This window comes from Schistocerca americana, chromosome X (genome assembly GCF_021461395.2).
Source record: "Schistocerca americana isolate TAMUIC-IGC-003095 chromosome X, iqSchAmer2.1, whole genome shotgun sequence".
Lineage (NCBI taxonomy): Eukaryota > Metazoa > Arthropoda > Insecta > Orthoptera > Acrididae > Schistocerca > Schistocerca americana.
The window spans coordinates 541,658,627-541,676,734 of record NC_060130.1 but is presented as its reverse complement, the minus strand read 5'-3'; the positions used below and the strand labels follow the sequence as shown (position 1 = coordinate 541,676,734).

The 18,108-nt window shown below is 37.9% G+C and overlaps 1 protein-coding gene across 1 annotated transcript in view; it reads left to right on the top strand.

Annotated features, from left to right (window-relative positions):
• Nucleotides 1–18,108, top strand: part of LOC124555135 (beta-galactosidase-like) — a 319,307-nt gene that overhangs the window by 279,034 nt on the left and 22,165 nt on the right. Inside the window, exon 11 of the mRNA XM_047128946.1 lies at nucleotides 2,198–2,407. Coding sequence (XP_046984902.1) covers nucleotides 2,198–2,407 — 210 coding nt within the window. The remainder of the gene's footprint in view (nucleotides 1–2,197; nucleotides 2,408–18,108) is intronic.

Below are 18,108 nucleotides of genomic sequence, written 5' to 3'. Positions count from 1 at the left end.
TTTAGCTTAGCTAAAACTGTGCTCTATGTTCTTAAATTCATCATAATCATAGAAAATTCATTCATCAGTCCAAAAGCTCTTCTGTCCAAATTAATGATATATTGCTCAAATTCTTGTAACTGGTCATCATTAAATGTATATCAGAACCTGTCTGCATTTTGGGGCAAAGCCTGAAATGAAATAAGCAGTGTGTATTATTAGGTCCACAGTGAGAGTTTTGAAAAATTAAATGACAAAGACTTTATTGTAATTGTACTTGCAATGAAAAATAAATAGATGAAATATTAACCTGAAATGAGATTTTCAAATATATTTAAATATAAATAAAAGCAGATCTTACTTCATAAGTATGTTTTTATACGTAGCGACCTAAAGTAGCTTCAGGTAGGCTGAAATTCCTAGTGGCACCATTAACAGGGTTTCTGCTTCTTACTAGCAGCATTGCCTCTTTCATTTATTTCTTGCTCCATTTCTGTCCTCCTTGTATATGCTTCCTCATGTTTATTACATAGCTTTGTAATCAAAATAACAGGACTATACATAACAAAGGAATTAGAAGCAAAGCAACAGAGAGAGGTGAGTAAGAAGACAAATTCACCATATTAGCCTCTGCATAATTCATCATCTTAACTGCAGCAGACATTTTGTATACAGACTTAAACATATATAAATTCTTAGAGAATAATTTCATTAAACTGTTGTTAACACATCAGTAAATTTATAAGGTGTAAGAAGAATCAGCTAATATTCATTATTATAAAAGTATTACTTACATGTAACTTATTTAAATCATAGGGAAAATTTTTACAAAAACAATGTCCACACAAGCTTCTGTTCCCAACAAAGCAAAATAACCAAGCAAGTCTCATTCAACAGACACACCTGCAGAGTCCCGTAAGGAAACAACACCATAGTGCAAATAGCACCTTCTATGGAGTTATCAGGGAAATTCAAAATTCATCATCTCAGACTCCTCTTAACTTCTAAAAATCATTTTACTTCGTCTCACATCAACACTTACTAACAAAAATATGATAATGTGGGGTATCAAATGTAATTGCTGATTGAATTGAGGGTGTGGCACCAATGAAATTGATACCAACATCGATATGCATTCATCTTTGGACTCTAAACATTATCTTTGGCTGTTCCGCCATGTTCAGTTCAGTTCTTTGTGATCCTTGTATGTGTTAAGGTTAATAAATGAACTATTGCTAATTGGGTGTGATTATTGGTGCAACCAACCTGGTAATCTTCCTCAAGGGTTTCTTTTTAGGGAGGGTGAGCATTTTATCTAGGATGGAGAGCCATCTAGCAGTAACAATGTTGTTTTTGTAATTTGTGGATAGAGTTGGCCCAAACAAATACTGCTCATCATATGTTTAATGTGATGGCCAGTTTAAACAGAAAGTGTCAGTTTAATTTCTCATTACAAACAAAATTAGCTTTAAAGTGGAGTTTTATGTGCCCATTTAATAGAGCACTCCCAAATAAGTCTAGTATGATATTAATTTTATCAATGTCTATTAACAGGGACTGTAAAACATGAAGAATATCTGGTACTCCAACAGCAACTTTCATGCATACTGCCCCACACTGTCTGCAGGTGCCATGCAGCATTGCTACTCAGTCACTGTTTGTGTACTGGATGCTCTTACTGTTTTACTGTCCATGTTAATATATATCAACAAAATAAATATTGCACTAGATTATTTTGGCCCTGTTCTATAGAAAAGGCATGTAAAGTCAGCTTTAAAAGTAATTTTGTTTGTAAAATGAGACAAATAGGAGCTTTCCATTACACTGGGAATTGCGTGAAAGATGTGGTGAGCAGTATTTGTTTGGACCAACTCCAGATATACATTTCAAAAATGAAATTTCAGCCAAAACACTAGAGAGAATGCACCTGAGACTGTGTGTGTGTGTGTGTGTGTGTGTGTGTGTGTGTGTGTGTGTGTGTGTGTGGTTGTTTGGGTGTTTGGGTAGGGGGAGTTAACACAAACTTTGAATTGGTCACCACTTTATATTTTACCACTTTAGTACTAGTCATACAAACATTAATGCATTAATACCCCCTGAAAACTTTCTCTGAAACACATATACATATAAAATTATTGATATAAATATGAAACAAAATTGAAGCTAGCTAAAAAGCATGTCAATCACTGTAATCAGAACAATATTGTTTAAATTCCAGGGCTTGGTGTCAAATGTCACTTTAAGTGGATACCTTCTTACCAACTGGAATATCACTGGATTTCCTCTAAGTAATATATCAGCTGTTCAACAGTTAGATGCAGCAACAGAGGTGTCTTCAGAACCTTATTTTTATAGAGGTTACTTCACAATTCCATCAAATGATACAGTACCAAAAGACACTTTCCTGGATGTTTCTGGCTGGCACAAGGTGAGTAATTTTATTAATTCACTACTGAAATGCTGTAGGTACTATATCTAAGGAGATGTGGTAGAAATTAAGAAAAGCAGTGAGCAACCTGGTAATATTTTTAAAATATATTTATTATGTTTCTGTGACATCTAAAAATTTCCCAAATGAATCTCTCATTCTGCAATTCAGTGTGCACTATTTTGATGAAAGTTCCTTATAGATTTAAACTGTGTTTAGATTGGAATTTGGTCCAAAACCTGTAGTTAAACCATTTGTGCATGTTATCCCTTCACCCAAGTGGGTGAGTTCAGCAGAGTAGGCAAGAGAGCTTCTATGAAGTTTTAAAAGTATGAGAGAGGTACTGGTTCAATTGAAGACGTGTGGGAGGGTTGTGAATCATGCATGGATAGCTCAATTTGGTTGGAGTATTGCCCGTTAACAGCAAGGTTCTGTGTTCAGGTCCTGGATTACCACAGAGTTTTAATCTGTCAGAAAAATTTTGCAGTGTATACATGATCTAATGAACACCTCAAATATTCATTCATGACTAAAGTCTATCATCTGTTGTAACTCTTAACAATAAGGCAACTGATACCGCTCTGCCAAACTTAATAGGAAGCATAAATGTCTGTTGTGGTTCTAAACTGTATTCCTGCACTGAATCAGTTTGACTCTGATAAAATTAACGTTAAAACTTTTTCCAAAGTAGCTATAAATTTCAGACAGTGTCTTACATTAGCCAAGGTATTCAGAATCCCTCACATATCTCTAATGTTATTATGAAATGTTTGCTCCATATAAGGTCAGAGAAACAGAAATGAAGATACAGATAATTCAATTTTAAATACAAACTTTGGTAAGTAAAATATTTGATGAATTTTATCATTCCATTAGTGACATTGCTCAAGAAATGAAACACTAAAACAGTAACTATGACAAAAGGTAATATGCTTCAGATGAAGAGCATCTACATTCTACCACAGCCCAAGAAAACAGTAATAAATTTAGGTAAACTGTAAATTTTATGACAGCTTTAGCATAAGAGCTGACAACTTTGTGTCACACTATGTGAATATAAATTACACCAGAGTTAACAAATTGCTCAGTGTGAAAATACCCTCTGACAAATGGAGCAATGGTTGGCTGAAAATGAGAGTGGAAAACTATAGTGGTTGATCAGTAAGTAATGCACAATAATTTTTTATCCTCTAGTATTGCAACTAGAATGCTGAAATTTTGGGACAACATAGTTTTAAATTTGTGCAACAGAGGGTATTTTGTTTTCAAGTGCAGCCCTAGTGAGAGAAACCTGAACTACAAAACAAACATGTTGTGCCTATTATTGTCATCAACTTGTGAAGATGCGAAGTGTAGTTCTAGATCTATGGGCCAAAAGGCACAAACCAGGTGAAATTCACAGGGACATGTGTGGCATGTATGGGGACAACTGCATGGACCATAGCAATGGCTCCAAATGGTGTGCATTCTTCCAAGAGGGCTGTGTGAACCTTAGTGATTCACCACACTCTGAGTGGCTGGTAAAAGCTGGAAACCCACAGGATGTCGGAGCCACTGAGGACGCTGTGGTTAGTACCTGCAAACGATGACAAACTTGGATCACTTAACACATTACACCACAGAAGAGCATGATTTTCTGAAAGGAATCATCACTAGTGATCAGTCATGAGCATACCACTACCTACCTGAAACCAAGCGGGCATCTATGGAATGGAAACATGCTGATTCCCCAGTACGAAAAAAAGTTCAGAGTGATTCAATGTGCTAGAAAATTGCATGTAACAGTGTTCTGGGATATGCATGGTGTTTTATTGGTGGACTTTGCTGGACAAGGAACCGCTGTGAATTCTAAAGCCTACATTAAAACTTTGGTTAAGTTGCACTTTGGCCTTCATGACAAATATTAAAAAAAAAAGATCCTGGCCGGCCAACACCTTGTGACAGATGTGGAAATGAAATCAGCAGTATGCAGATGCCTATACTCCAACAAAACAGACTTCTATGAACAGGGCATACTGAAAATGGTACCACAAAGGGAGAAATGGGTTGAGAACATTGGTGACTATGTAGAAAAGTAAGTGAAAGATGTGAGTTCATTTGTGTTTCTTTTTGTCTTGTTTCCTATTAAACTTTTTAATAATAAAATTATTGTGCATTACTTTTCTATCATCCCTTGTATAAATGACAATGATAAGTGATCTTACAAAATAAAAATCTTTTGGATTTTGACTGCAAAAGCATGATTGACAGCATTAAGAATTACATCTGAATTTAGCAGTTGTTGTTTAGTGTCAAATCACTCACCATACCCAGTAATGTTACTCGTAATTTTGTAAAATCTGTAAACCAGTTACCAGCTGCAAAGATCATGTTCAGATTTTTCACGAAAAACTACACCACTTTATATATTACTGGCAACAGTCTTCTTATTAAAACATCAATGGTTATGAAATATAATTCTGCCATGCAGCCACTTTCCATTGTAATCTGTAAAATACAAAAATTCAGATTAATCCAGCTATTGATCATGTCTGTAGTGAATGTCACCACAGCCATGACAGTGAGTATCTGGGAGTCTGTTTGGTTGTGTGTGTGAATGTGTACCTTTTACTAGAAAAAGAGCCAGAGCTCGAAAGCTAGTGAACACAATTTTCTGGCATTAGTCTGCTATAGTTGAGTGGTCGTCTTTTTCTTATTTTAAGTATCACTTTATAATAACATTGTAAAGTTATTGTTGTAGTAATACCTATGTATATACAGGATGAATCACCTAAAACATGCACTGCAGATATTGTGCAAGTGGAAAGTACTGTTGATGTGCAGTTTTCACTGAAAGGAGTGGTAGCATTATACTTGTATTATTAGCTAATCAACAGATTGTAATGATACTTAGAAAGTGTATTTTTTGTGCTAACATGCACTTTTGTAAATGTAACAATGCCTTTTGACATTAACAGACTGAAAGTTCGCTAAATTAGAATGTCAGTGGTGTTTGCTGCAGCATTATAGTGCAAATCATTTGCGAGATATTGTACAGGGTGATTCAAAAAGAATACCACAACTTTAGGAATTTAAAACTCTGCAATGACAAAGGCAGAGCTAAGCACTATCTGTCGGCGAATTAAGGGAGCTATAAAGTTTCATTTAGTTGTACATTTGTTCGCTTGAGGTGCTGTTGACTAGGCATCAGCGTCAGTTGATGCTAAGATGGCTACCGCTCAACAGAAAGCTTTTTGTGTTATTGAGTACAGCAGAAGTGAATCGACGACAGTTGTTCAGCGTGCATTTCGAATGAAGTATGGTGTTAAACCTCCTGATAGGTGGTGTATTAAACATTGGTATAAACAGTTTATAGAGAATGGGTGTTTGTGCAAAGGGAAAAGTTCTGGACGGCCGAGAACGAGTGACAGAGCACTTCATCACTGGCTTCCAAGAAGCCCTGATCTTACCCCCTGCGATTTTTTCTTATGAGGGTATGTTAAGGATATGGTGTTTCGGCCACCTCTCCCAGCCACCATTGATGATTTGAAACAAGAAATAACAGCAGCTATCCAAACTGTTACGCCTGATATGCTACAGAGAGTGTGGAACGAGTTGGAGTATCGGGTTGATATTGCTCGTGTGTCTGGAGGGGGCCATATTGAACATCTCTGAACTTGTTTTTGAGTGAAAAAAAAACTTTTTAAATACTCTTTGTAATGATGTATAACAGACGGTTATATTATGTTTCTTTCATTAAATACACATTTTTAAAGTTGTGGTATTCTTTTTGAATCACCCTGTATTTTGGAAAGTACCCACACTGACACTTGTACAATACCTGTGGTAGCACACACAAAAGAACAACACAAGTGTATACACTAATTTTGTGGGTTCTGATCAGTGATGAGACAACTGATCATCACAGGTTGTGTTCAAAATGACCACCGGCAGTGGCAATACACACTTCCTGTGTGGTATGGAATGACTGCTGCACATGTGCTAGCATTTCAGTGGAGATGTTTGAGCAGGCTGCAGTAATACATCACTCCCCCACTGAGTGTAGTTGGTATGTCCTTGTATACAGTGTCTTTCAGATTTCCCCACAGAGAAAGTCTACAGGCATCAAATCTGTGGAATGTGCTGGCCATGGTACAGCTTCTCTGCATCCAGCCCAATAATCTGGAAACAATTAATAAAAACATCTGTAGTACTTCATGCACTATGGGCTGGGCAGCGATCATGTTGGTAACACAGGTTCCTCCTAGTCTGCAGACAAACATCTAGCCTCAATGGAAGATGATCTGTTAGGAGGGTATGATAGTGTGCCTTCAGCCTTCAGTCTGTGAGAAATGGGCTTATGAGCTGATGGTTCACTGTCCCTCACCAAACGCTTGCACTCCATGGATGTTAGCATTCCATCTAATGAAGCCAATGGGGATTGTCAGCAAGCCAATAGTGCATGTTTTGGTGATTTAACTGGCCATCACTGACAAATGTGGCTTCATCACTAAACAAGATACATTATACAGCTGCAGTCTCCTGTCTTAATGCCTACGTACAGAAGTTAACACAATTCTCACAATCATTTCCATACAGCTCTTGGTGGAATGGCATGTGATAGGGAGGGAACCTATTTTGATAGAGAATGCATAGGAGACTTGCCTGAATCATGTCACTTCCTCATACAAATGTATGGGAGCTAACATGTGGATCAACTGCAACAGCAGTAAGAACACTAATTTTCCACTCTTCTGTCACCACTTGTTTCCTTTTGTCACATTATCTAGGAGTTACAGGACGACTTTCACATAACTGATGAAGAGATTGATAAAAACTTATGGAGATGGTTGATGTGTACTGGGATATCGTGCTGTACAAGAACAAACTGCATTCTTCCTACACTCTCCATACAATATGAGCATTTCAGCTTTTTCTGCATTGGTAAATCCCATTGTCCACTCATGATCTACTGCTTGGACTGTCATACAGTATCTGACTTGGAAGTCATAATGCCCTCAAGGAACAGACAAACACACTGTAAGCAAACGCCAGCTGGAGTGGCCGAGCGGTTCTGGGTGTTACAGTCTGAAACCACGCAACTGCTATGGTTGCAGGTTCGAATCCTGCCTCGGGCTTGGATGTATGTGATGTCCTTAGGTTAGTTAGTTTTAAGTAGTTCTAAGTTCTAGGGGACTGATGACCTCAGATGTTAAGTCCCATAGTGCTCAAAGCCATTTTTTTGTAAGCAAACATAACATCATACCTAGCAACTACGCAGGTTTAATGGTATGAACAAAATATCTCATAAATGTTTCACATTAGACTCATGCAACAAACACCACTGACATAGTATAATTCTAGTTAGGTAATGTCAATAAGCACATCCATTTAAAAAAGTGTATGTTTGCACAAAAAACACACATTCTAAGTGGTATTACAATCTGTTTATTGGCAAACAGTATGAGCCCCTGACTACCAATCAATTGTGTGAAAACTGCACATCAATAGTGCTTTCCATTTCCACAATATCTGCAGTGCAAGTTTTAGATGATTCACCCTATATACAAGAAATATTATTAGCAGTTATACACTGGCTGAATAAATGTGCAGAACAATTATATTTTCATCTGGTTCCAACCAGAACTCTGTTAGATAACTGTAACACAAAATCATTTGAGTTAAATGTGATGCCCAATGCTCCATTTTCACTTTGAGCTAAGCTGTTATTCATTTATTTTCATTATGAGACACAAATCATAAGACTTATAAGTATCGTATTATTATTACATTTGTTGATCAATCTACCTATTTCTAATATACCAAAAAATTAAAAATAATGTGTGTTAATCAAAGTGAGTCAACTAATATAAGCCTAATGCTATTGGAGGGATGAAAACTATTGATACAAAAATCACTACTTCGTTGCTGCAACATCTACAGGGTGTTACAAAAAGGTACGGCCAAACTTTCAGGAAACATTCCTCACACACAAATAAAGAAAAGATGTTATGTGGACATGTGTCTGGAAACGCTTAATTTCCATGTTAGAGCTCATTTTAGTTTCGTCAGTATGTACTGTACTTCCTCGATTCACCGCCAGTTGGCCCAGTTGAAGGAAGGTAATGTTGACTTCAGTGCTTGTGTTGAGATGTGACTCATTGCTCTACAGTACTAGCATCGAGCACATCAGTACGTAGCATCAACAGGTTAGTGTTCATCACGAACATGGTTTTGCAGTCAGTGCAATGTTTACGAATGCAGAGTTGGCAGATGCCCATTTGATGTATGGATTAGCATGGGGCAATAGCCGTGGCGTGGTATGTTTGTATCGAGACAGATTTCCAGAATGAATGTGTCCCAACAGGAAGACATTCGAAGCAATTGATCGGCTTCTTAGGGAGCACGGAACATGACGCGCGACTGGGGAAGATCTAGAATGACGAGGACACCTGCAATGGACGAGGCAATTCTTCGTGCAGTTGACGATAACCCTAATGTCAGCATCAGAGAAGTTGCTACTGTATAAGGTAACATTGACCATGTCACTGTATGGAGAGTGCTACGGGAGAACCAGTTGTTTTTGTACCATGTACAGCATGTGCAGGCACTATCAGCAGCTGATTGGCCTCCACGGGTACACTTCTGTGAACGATTCATCCAACAATGTGTCAATCCTCATTTCAGTGCAAATGTTCTCTTTACGGATGAGGCTTCATTCCAATGTGATCAAATTGTAAATTTTCACAGTCAACATGTGTGAGCTGACAAGAATCCACACGTGATTGTGCAATCACGTCATCAACACAGATTTTCTGTGAACGTTTGTGCAGGCATTGTTGGTGATGTCTTGATTGGGCCCCATGTTCTTCCACCTACACTCAATGGAGCACGTTATCATGATTTCATACAGGATACTCTACCTGTGCTGCTAGAACATGTGCCTTTACAAGTATGACACAACATGTGGTTCATGCACGATAGAGCTCCTGCACATTTCAGTCAAAGTGTTCGTATGCTTCTCAACAACAGATTCGGTGACCGATGGATTGGTAGAGGTGGACCAATTCCATGGCCTCCACGCTCTCCTGACCTCAACCCTCTTGACTTTCATTTATGGGGGCATTTGAAAGCTCTTGTCTATGCAACCCCGGTACCAAATGTAGAGACTCTTCGTGCTCATATTGTGGACGGCTGTGATACAATACGCCATTCTCCAGGGCTGCATCAGTGCATCAGGGATTTCATGCGACGGAGAGTGGATGCATGTATCCTTGCTAACGGAGGACATTTTGAACATTTCCTGTAACAAAGTGTTTGAAGTCACGCTGGTACGTTCTGTTGCTGTGTGTTTCCATTCCATGATTAATGTGATTTGAAGAGAAGTAATAAAATGAGCTCTAACATGGAAAGTAAGCGTTTCCGGACACATGTCCACATAACATTTTTTCTTTCTTTGTGTGTGAGGAATGTTTCCTGAAAGTTTGGCCGTACCTTTTTGTAACACCCTGTATACTAAAAAAATGAGAGAGATTTCTTTTGTTTTCTAAAGGCTTAATTCCTGGGATAAACTTCATTCAGACTCAGTTAGTAACAATGGTCTTCTTAAGAAAGTATCAAAACATGCAATGACATAATTTTGCTATGCAGCTACTTTCCATTGTAATCTGCAAACTTCAAAATTCAACTGAATCCACCTATGCATTATTTCTGGGGTGGCAGTGGATGAACCATACTGATATGTCCCTTTTTGCTATCACAGTTGAAGTGTCACTGTTACTGTCATAACTCAATTAAATGATGTATTTTCTCTGGTGCCTTTCCAAACTAAATTCATTCTGCCATGATTATCTCACAGTTTACTGCATATAACTGATGTCTTTGTTCCTGTCTTCAAAGGCAACCTTTTTAATCCTGTGAGTCCCAACAATACAAATAAATAAATAAATTTTTCACAAAATTAAACTTCATTATCATAGTAAGCAATGAATACAAGAAAAAAGTGGCAAAAAGTAAACAATAAATTGTTTTAAGGAGATGTTTTCACCCTGAAACCACTAGTGTGTACAGTTTTCAACCACCCTTCATTTCATGCATCATATCTGAAGCAAATTTGTTTTCTTCCTAGACACAATCCCAAATCCCAAAACTTCCATGAACTCATCGCAACCTATATATATATATATTTCTAGTTTCAGAACACTAGGAAGAGAACCACGACTCAGAATTACATCAAATTTGAACAACATATTATTGACTTATGGGGATATGTCATGGAACAAAAACAAATTTAACACAATTGTTGACTAAACATAAAATCCATAGTAAGTGCCACAACTGCTGTTTTGCAGAAATTGCAACAAAAATAGTCCAGAAAGCATTCCTTTTTGATATCCTTATTTTTTTATAGCCTGAACAAATGAAGATAGTTAATCTACAAACATTTTTAGAGTTAAGTTACTGTAAAACATTTAACAACAGCAACAAAAATTGTTAATGGAACACATCAAGAACAGGGCTATGTGCCAGCCTCTCTAACATAAAAACCTGGCTAAGTCCACCACTTATATCTGTAAATGAAGGGGTGTGGGGAGGATAATAATAATAATAATTTTACTATTATAAAAATCTGGAAATTACTGTTTACAGTTTTTCTATAATAACTATGTTATTATGAAAAGTCAGTTTTGCCTACAGAAGTGCTGCGTTAGCAAACAAACTATTTAAAGAATAAAGACAAAATCAAGCATGTTACTGTGTTCTTACAAGTTTTATTTAAAAATAAATACCTTTTACAAAGTTTAAAAAGTTACATTTTGTTTTAATTTACTACTATTTTATAAATGAGATATTACAATGTTACAGTCTATAAACAGCTTCTGTGTTTACTCAGTCAGATTTTGGTAAAACAGTTTGTTTTCTTGTTTGAGATAAGGTATCATCTTTTTTAAGTCCTCCTCCTTCTCAGTTTTCAGTCTGACTGTTAGTTCAAGCTGGGGTAGATCTAAGCCTTTTATGGTTTCCATCTCCACACCTTTTTTGAATACATTCATTTGCATCCACATTTCAACTTCATTGACTGTCTTTTTTGTAAACATTTTCCTGGGTTGGTTTGGAAACTTTGAGCCAAATGGCCTTGGAAATTTCTAGCTTTTTGTGATGAGGTGTTCTTTAGGTACTTTGGAGAAGTCATAAAAATCACCATCATTCATCATACTGGTTAGAAAAGGAGTTTTGCTATTGGCATTACACAAAAGTCTCACAAGATCCGAAGGAACTTCATGTTTCTCTATTATTTTTCTTTTTTCAATTAGAGCAAAGTCACGTTCACAGGTTAAGTGTGAGTGTACAGAGACAACATACTTGTGGTGAACTTTGTCAAAGAAATCATTAAAAACAAAGTACATCCATAAGAACAATACCACTGGATTTTTGTTTTGGCCACAGCTGTTGTCAGACCACACTATTAACTTTTTTTCTGGGAAATTTTACTTTTAATCCCTCTTAGCATGCAGCTCACTATTTTGTTGCCTCCCCTGCCACTCATGCCCTCGTGCCAAAGAAACATAAAATCTTTATTATTATCTGCCATATGCAATCCCAAATTGTAACAAGAAAGTTGATGTAAATAATACATTTGGCAGTGTGACAACGTTGGCAAAGAGAAAACCTGTTTAAATGTATGGATACTGAGCATGTATCACATGTAGGAGTGGTAGAATATACATGATCACACTTCATCTCTTCTCTAGCTCTTTCAGCTTGTCTATGATGAAATTCTAGTGAAGTATGATGTACAGCTCCATTGGTTGAGTCATTCAACATTTTACTTTTAAGCAGATCACATGCGTTACAGGTATCTTTCCTTGGGCAGTGAAATCTCAGTTTGGGAAAGAGTTCTTTCAATACTTGTTTGTAGCATAAATAGCTAATGTTTGTGTTTGGATAAAGCGTAACAAAAGTCTCATACATTCTGCTGTAATTTAAATCTTGGCTTGAAAATAGAAGGGAGCTTTTAGCCCTTGTGTAATAGCTTTCGTCCTTGGGGAAATTTTTGATGTGTTCAACAATGCATTTTACATCAGCAGCTGTATGTTTCCTTTCTTTGTTTTTGTTTCCCCTATGTTCAGTGTAGGTAACATCACCACTCTTTTCTGATTTTACCAAGGTTTCCACTCTTTGCCTCGTAATTTTGTGTATTTCCAGAAAGGCTTTTTGCAAACTTGAAAATGTCTGCCTTTGTCATCAGGAACTGTATAAAAAACACTAGCCTGTCTGTGATTCTCCTTGGGTTCTTCATAAGAACCATGTCACCTTCTTCTAACATTGCGTACACTTATGATTTCCATCAAATAAGAGTTTTGCTTAACATTATAACCTGGTTCGTAGAACTGATTGAATATGTTTAATATGTGTTCCAATGCAATGTCTCTACACTGATAGCGGCATTGGTATGGAACCTACAACAAACAAACAATGGAATTAGAGGCATTAAATAATTTGTGACTGCCATGAATAACCTGTTTGTTTGCTACTCTGCACAGTTAGTAGGTCTACTATAGTCCAGGAACCAAGTCAAACATAACCTAATATAATCTAAACATTGGTTAGCTTAAAACGCCAAAAAAAGTTCTTCACAAATGTCTTAGTGTTGGTTGTTTTGAGGTACAGTAACTTCTGTATTTTTCTCATATCGTTTTCCCTCATCTCTTAGCTTTTTATTTATTCAGGAAACACTACCTTCACCCTGTTTCCAACATTTTCTTGTTTCAACGATCACATAAACCACAATAGTAAATGCAACAGACAGGACTAATCACTGCAACTTGAACACAGTTGAACTTCAAACTAAAAACAACAGCATGGGCACATAGCCCTGATTTTGTTTCAGAACAGGTGGCACTTAGCACCTGGTGCATTCTGGTGGTAATATTTTAAACCACTTCCAGACTAATTGCTAGATAGCCTGATTTTTACTGGCAAAGGTTAGGCACATAGCCCATATTTTGACAATAAAACATTTTTCTTTTATTTTTTGCACTTAGACCAGATTTTATAATTAATCAATAATTTTAGCAATAGATGTCATTGTAAGTATCTTAACATAAATGAGTTTGGCTACAAATGACAGACGAATCATACAAATGACAGACAAATCACAATGTGACAGGTATTGTTTCAGTTATGCATTACATCATCTGTACTGTTCAGTGTACATGACTGCAGAAGTTGGGCAATCAGCAGTTGTGGCAGTGTTACTTAGATAAGCCTGTCCACCATGGACAGATGGTGCCACAGTGCATGGGAAAAACAAAAATGAAATTGGTTTTTAATTGCCCTGGGGCCAAAAACTGCATAAGAGGCAAAATGACATTGATTTCTAATTTGTATGAGACTGGCAAAAGACATGTTCAGTATGCTGAACACAATTTTCTGTCACAACTTGAAATCGGGAAACAGATAAACAGTATGTTTTACAACACATTGGAAAGTCTCAGCAGTCACGTTCAGACAGCATTGTGCAATGCATGCCTTCAGTTCAGCTACATTTGTAACTGAAGCACTGAACAAAACATCTTTCAGATATCCTCACAACAAGAAGTCACACAGATTAAGAACAGGTGATCTGGATGGCCAGGCTGTAGGGAACTGATGGTTCAAATTTCTAGTATTTACAAGATACCTCTGCAGCAGGTACTTTACCAACTGTGCAATGTGTGGAGATGTGCCATCTTGAATAAAAATCTTTCTACCCACACATCCACCCTGTTGAAGGATTGGAATAACATTTGTGTGGAAGACTCTCATAGCATTTACCTGTGATTGTACAGGTAACAGGACCCATAGGCTCATCTTCTCCAAAACAATGGGGCCCTACAGTAAATGACATCAGCGTGTATCACAGTCACTTATGCAGAATCAAGTTGTACTGGTTGATGTGTATACAGAATTACCATTGTCCATATTCTGCAATTCTGCCTATTGACACGTCATTGGAGATAGAAATGAGCTTCCTCTGCCTGCAGAATGGTCCATGGCCATTCATTGACCTTTTCAATGTGAGTAAGATATTCCAGAGTGAATATCTGTCTAGTGCCAGGTCAGCAGGAAGCAACTCCTGAACATGGGTGATTTTGTATTGCTAGTAGCGCAGGATGTTTTGAAGAATTTTATGTACTGAGCTCTCAAGCACGTCCAGTGTTTGAGGAATTCCCCATACACTGCATGTGGCACACCACAGCTTGATCTCTCCTGTAATGTTGTGGCCACATCGTCAACAGACTGAAGGTCAACTGCTTTCTTCCATCTGCCACATCTCACTTCAAATGAACATGTCTTTTTTAATTTTTAATAATTTTCTCCAGAGCCTTAACAAACAGTGGACCAATGTTATTTTCATACCCTTGAGTGTCTGGAACTTCTGCAGGGCTACTGGCACATAGTCACAGTTCTTGGAAAAGAGATTTATCAGCAGCACACGATCCTTCATGGAGACAGTCATTTTGGCCACCTTGGATGCAAACCAAGGAACAGAAATGTGCTGCACATCTGTTTGTGTGCATATTCTGACACTTACAGTGCCATCTATTGATCAAGCTTTTGTTAATTTCCCCATGTATCAATAACATGCTGTTCAAATTTGATGCCATCGATATCATTTTGAGCATCATTATCCTTCTATAGCATTTTGAAACTGGAATTTTACATGTGGACACACACAGTATACAGTGTTTTGCCAATACAGGAGTTTGTGCACAAACTGCCCTCTTGATTATGTACCATTAATGTTTGATGGGATTCATGTCATGTGATCTGTGGCTTCAAATCAAACTTGAATTGTCCACAATGTTCTTCACACCAGTCATGAACAGTGGGGCCCAGAGATCTGGCTCATTGTCATCCATAGAAATTCCATTGTTGTTTGGGAACATGAAGTCCATGAATGGCTGCAGATGGTCAATGAGCAGTTCAGCTGGACCAGGGGACCCAGACTATTCCATATAAACACAGCCCACACCATTATGGAGCCACCCACCACTGGCTTGCCCAGTGCCTTGTTGGCAACTTGGGTGCATGGCTTCATGCCCAGGAACCCTACCATCAGGTCTTACAATCAAAATTGGGACTCATTTGACCAGATCACGGTTTTCCAGTCTTCTAGGGTCCAACTGATATGGTCACAAGCCAAGGATGATGTGCTGCAGCAAAGGAACACATATCAGTTGTCTGCTGCCATAGACCAGTAATACCAAATTTTGCTGCATTATCCTAATGGATACAGTCATCATACATTCCACATTGATTTCTGCAATTATTTCAACAGTGATACTTACCTGTTAGTACTTAGAACTCTACACAAACACTGCTGCTCTTGGTCATTAAGTGAAGGCCATCAACCACTGCGCTGTCGGTGGTGAGAGGTAATGTCTGAAATTTGGTATTCTCAGCACATTCTTGAGACTGTGGATCTTGGAATGTTAAATTCAATAACGATTTCCAAAACTGAATGTCCCATGCATGTAGCTACAACTGCCATTCCATGTTAATTTCCAGTGTGTGGCTATAACCATGTTGAACACCACCTGAGTACATGCACTGCTCTTTTATAATTTGTGTATGCAATACTATCACCATCTGTATATGTTGTTGTTGTTGTTGTGGTCTTCAGTCCTGAGACTGGTTTGATGCAGCTCTACATGCTACTCTATCCTGTGCAAGCTTCTTCATCTCCCAGTACCTACTGCAGCCTACATCCTTCTGAATCTGCTTAGTGTATTTATCTCTTGGTCTCCCTCTACAATTTTTACCCTCCACGCTGCCCTCCAATACTAAATTGGTGATCCCTCGATGTCTGAGAACATGTCCTACCAATCGATCCCTTCTTCTAGTCAAGTTGTGCCACAAGCTCCTCTTCTCCCCAATTCTATTCAATACCTCCTCATTAGTTATGTGATCTACCCATCTAATCTTCAGCATTCTTCTGTAGCACCACATTTCGAAAGCTTCTATTCTCTTCTTGTCTAAACTATTTATCATCCACGTTTCACTTCCATACATGGCTACACTCCATACAAATACTTTCAGAAACGACTTCCTGACACTTAAATCTACACTCGATGTTAACAAATTTTTCTTCTTCAGAAATGCTTTCCTTGCCATTGCCGGTCTACATTTTATATCCTCTCTACTTCGACCATCATCAGTTATTTTGCTCCCCAAATAGCAAAACTCCTTTACTACTTTAAGTGTCTCATTTCCTAATCTAATTCCCTCAGCATCACCCGACTTAATTCAACTACATTCCATTATCCTTGTTTTGCTTTTGTTGATGTTCATCTTATACCCTCCCTTCAAGACACTGTCCATTCTGTTCAACTGCTCTTCCAAGTCCTTTGCTGTCTCTGACAGAATTGCAATGTCCTCGGCGAACCTCAACGTTTTTATTTCTTCTCCATGGATTTTAATACTTACTCCGAACTTTTCTTTTGTTTCCTTTACTGCTTGCTCAATATACAGATTGAATAGCATTGGGGAGAGGCTACAACCCTGTCTCACTCCCTTCCCTTCCCAACCACTGCTTCCCTTTCATGCCCCTCGACTCTTGTAACTGCCATCTGGTTTCTGTACAAATTGTAAATAGCCTTTCGCTCCCTGTATTTTACCCCTGCCACCTTCGGAATTTGAAAGAGAGTATTCCAGTTAATGTTGTCAAAAGCTTTCTCTAAGTCTACAAACGCTAGAAACGTAGGTTTGCCTTTTCTTAATCTTTCTTCTAAGATAAGTCGTAAGGTTAGTATTGCCTCACGTGTTCCAACATTTCTACAGAATCCAAACTGATCTTCCCCGAGGTCCGCTTCTACCAGTTTTTCCATTCGTCTGTAAAGAATTTGCGTTAGTATTTTGCAGCCGTGACTTATTAAACTGACAGTTCGGTAATTTTCACATCTGTCAACACCTGATTTCTTTGGGATTGGAATTATTATATTCTTCTTGAAGTCTGTGGGTATTTCGCCTGTCTCATACATCTTGCTCACCAGATGGTAGAGTTTTGTCATGACTGGCTCTCCCAAGGCCATCAGTAGTTCTAATGGAATGTTGTCTACTCCCGGGGCCTTGTTTCAACTCAGGTCTTTCAGTGCTCTGTCAAACTCTTCACGCAGTATCTTATCTCCCATTTCATCTTCATCTACATCCTCTTCCATTTCCATAATATTGTCCTCAAGTACATCGCCCTTGTATAAACCTTCTATATACTCCTTCCACCTTTCTGCCTTCCCTTCTTTGTTTAGAACTGGGTTGCCATCTGAGCTCTTGATATTCATACAAGTGGTTCTCTTCTCTCCAAAGGTCTCTTTAATTTTCCTGTAGGCAGTATCTATCTTACCCCTAGTGAGACAAGCCTCTACATCCTTACATTTGTCCTCTAGCCATCCCTGCTTAGCCATTTTGCACTTCCTGTCGATCTCAGTTTTGAGACGTTTGTATTCCTTTTTGCCTGCTTCATTTACTGCATTTTTATATTTTCTCCTTTCATCAATTAAATTCAATATTTCTTCTGTTACCCAAGGGTTTCCACTAGCCCTTGTCTTTTTACCTACTTGATCCTCTGCTGCCTTCACTATTTCATCCCTCAAAGTTACCCATTCTTCTTCTACTGTATTTCTTTCCCACATTCCTGTAAATTGTTCCCTTATGCTCTCCCTCAAACTCTGTACAACCTC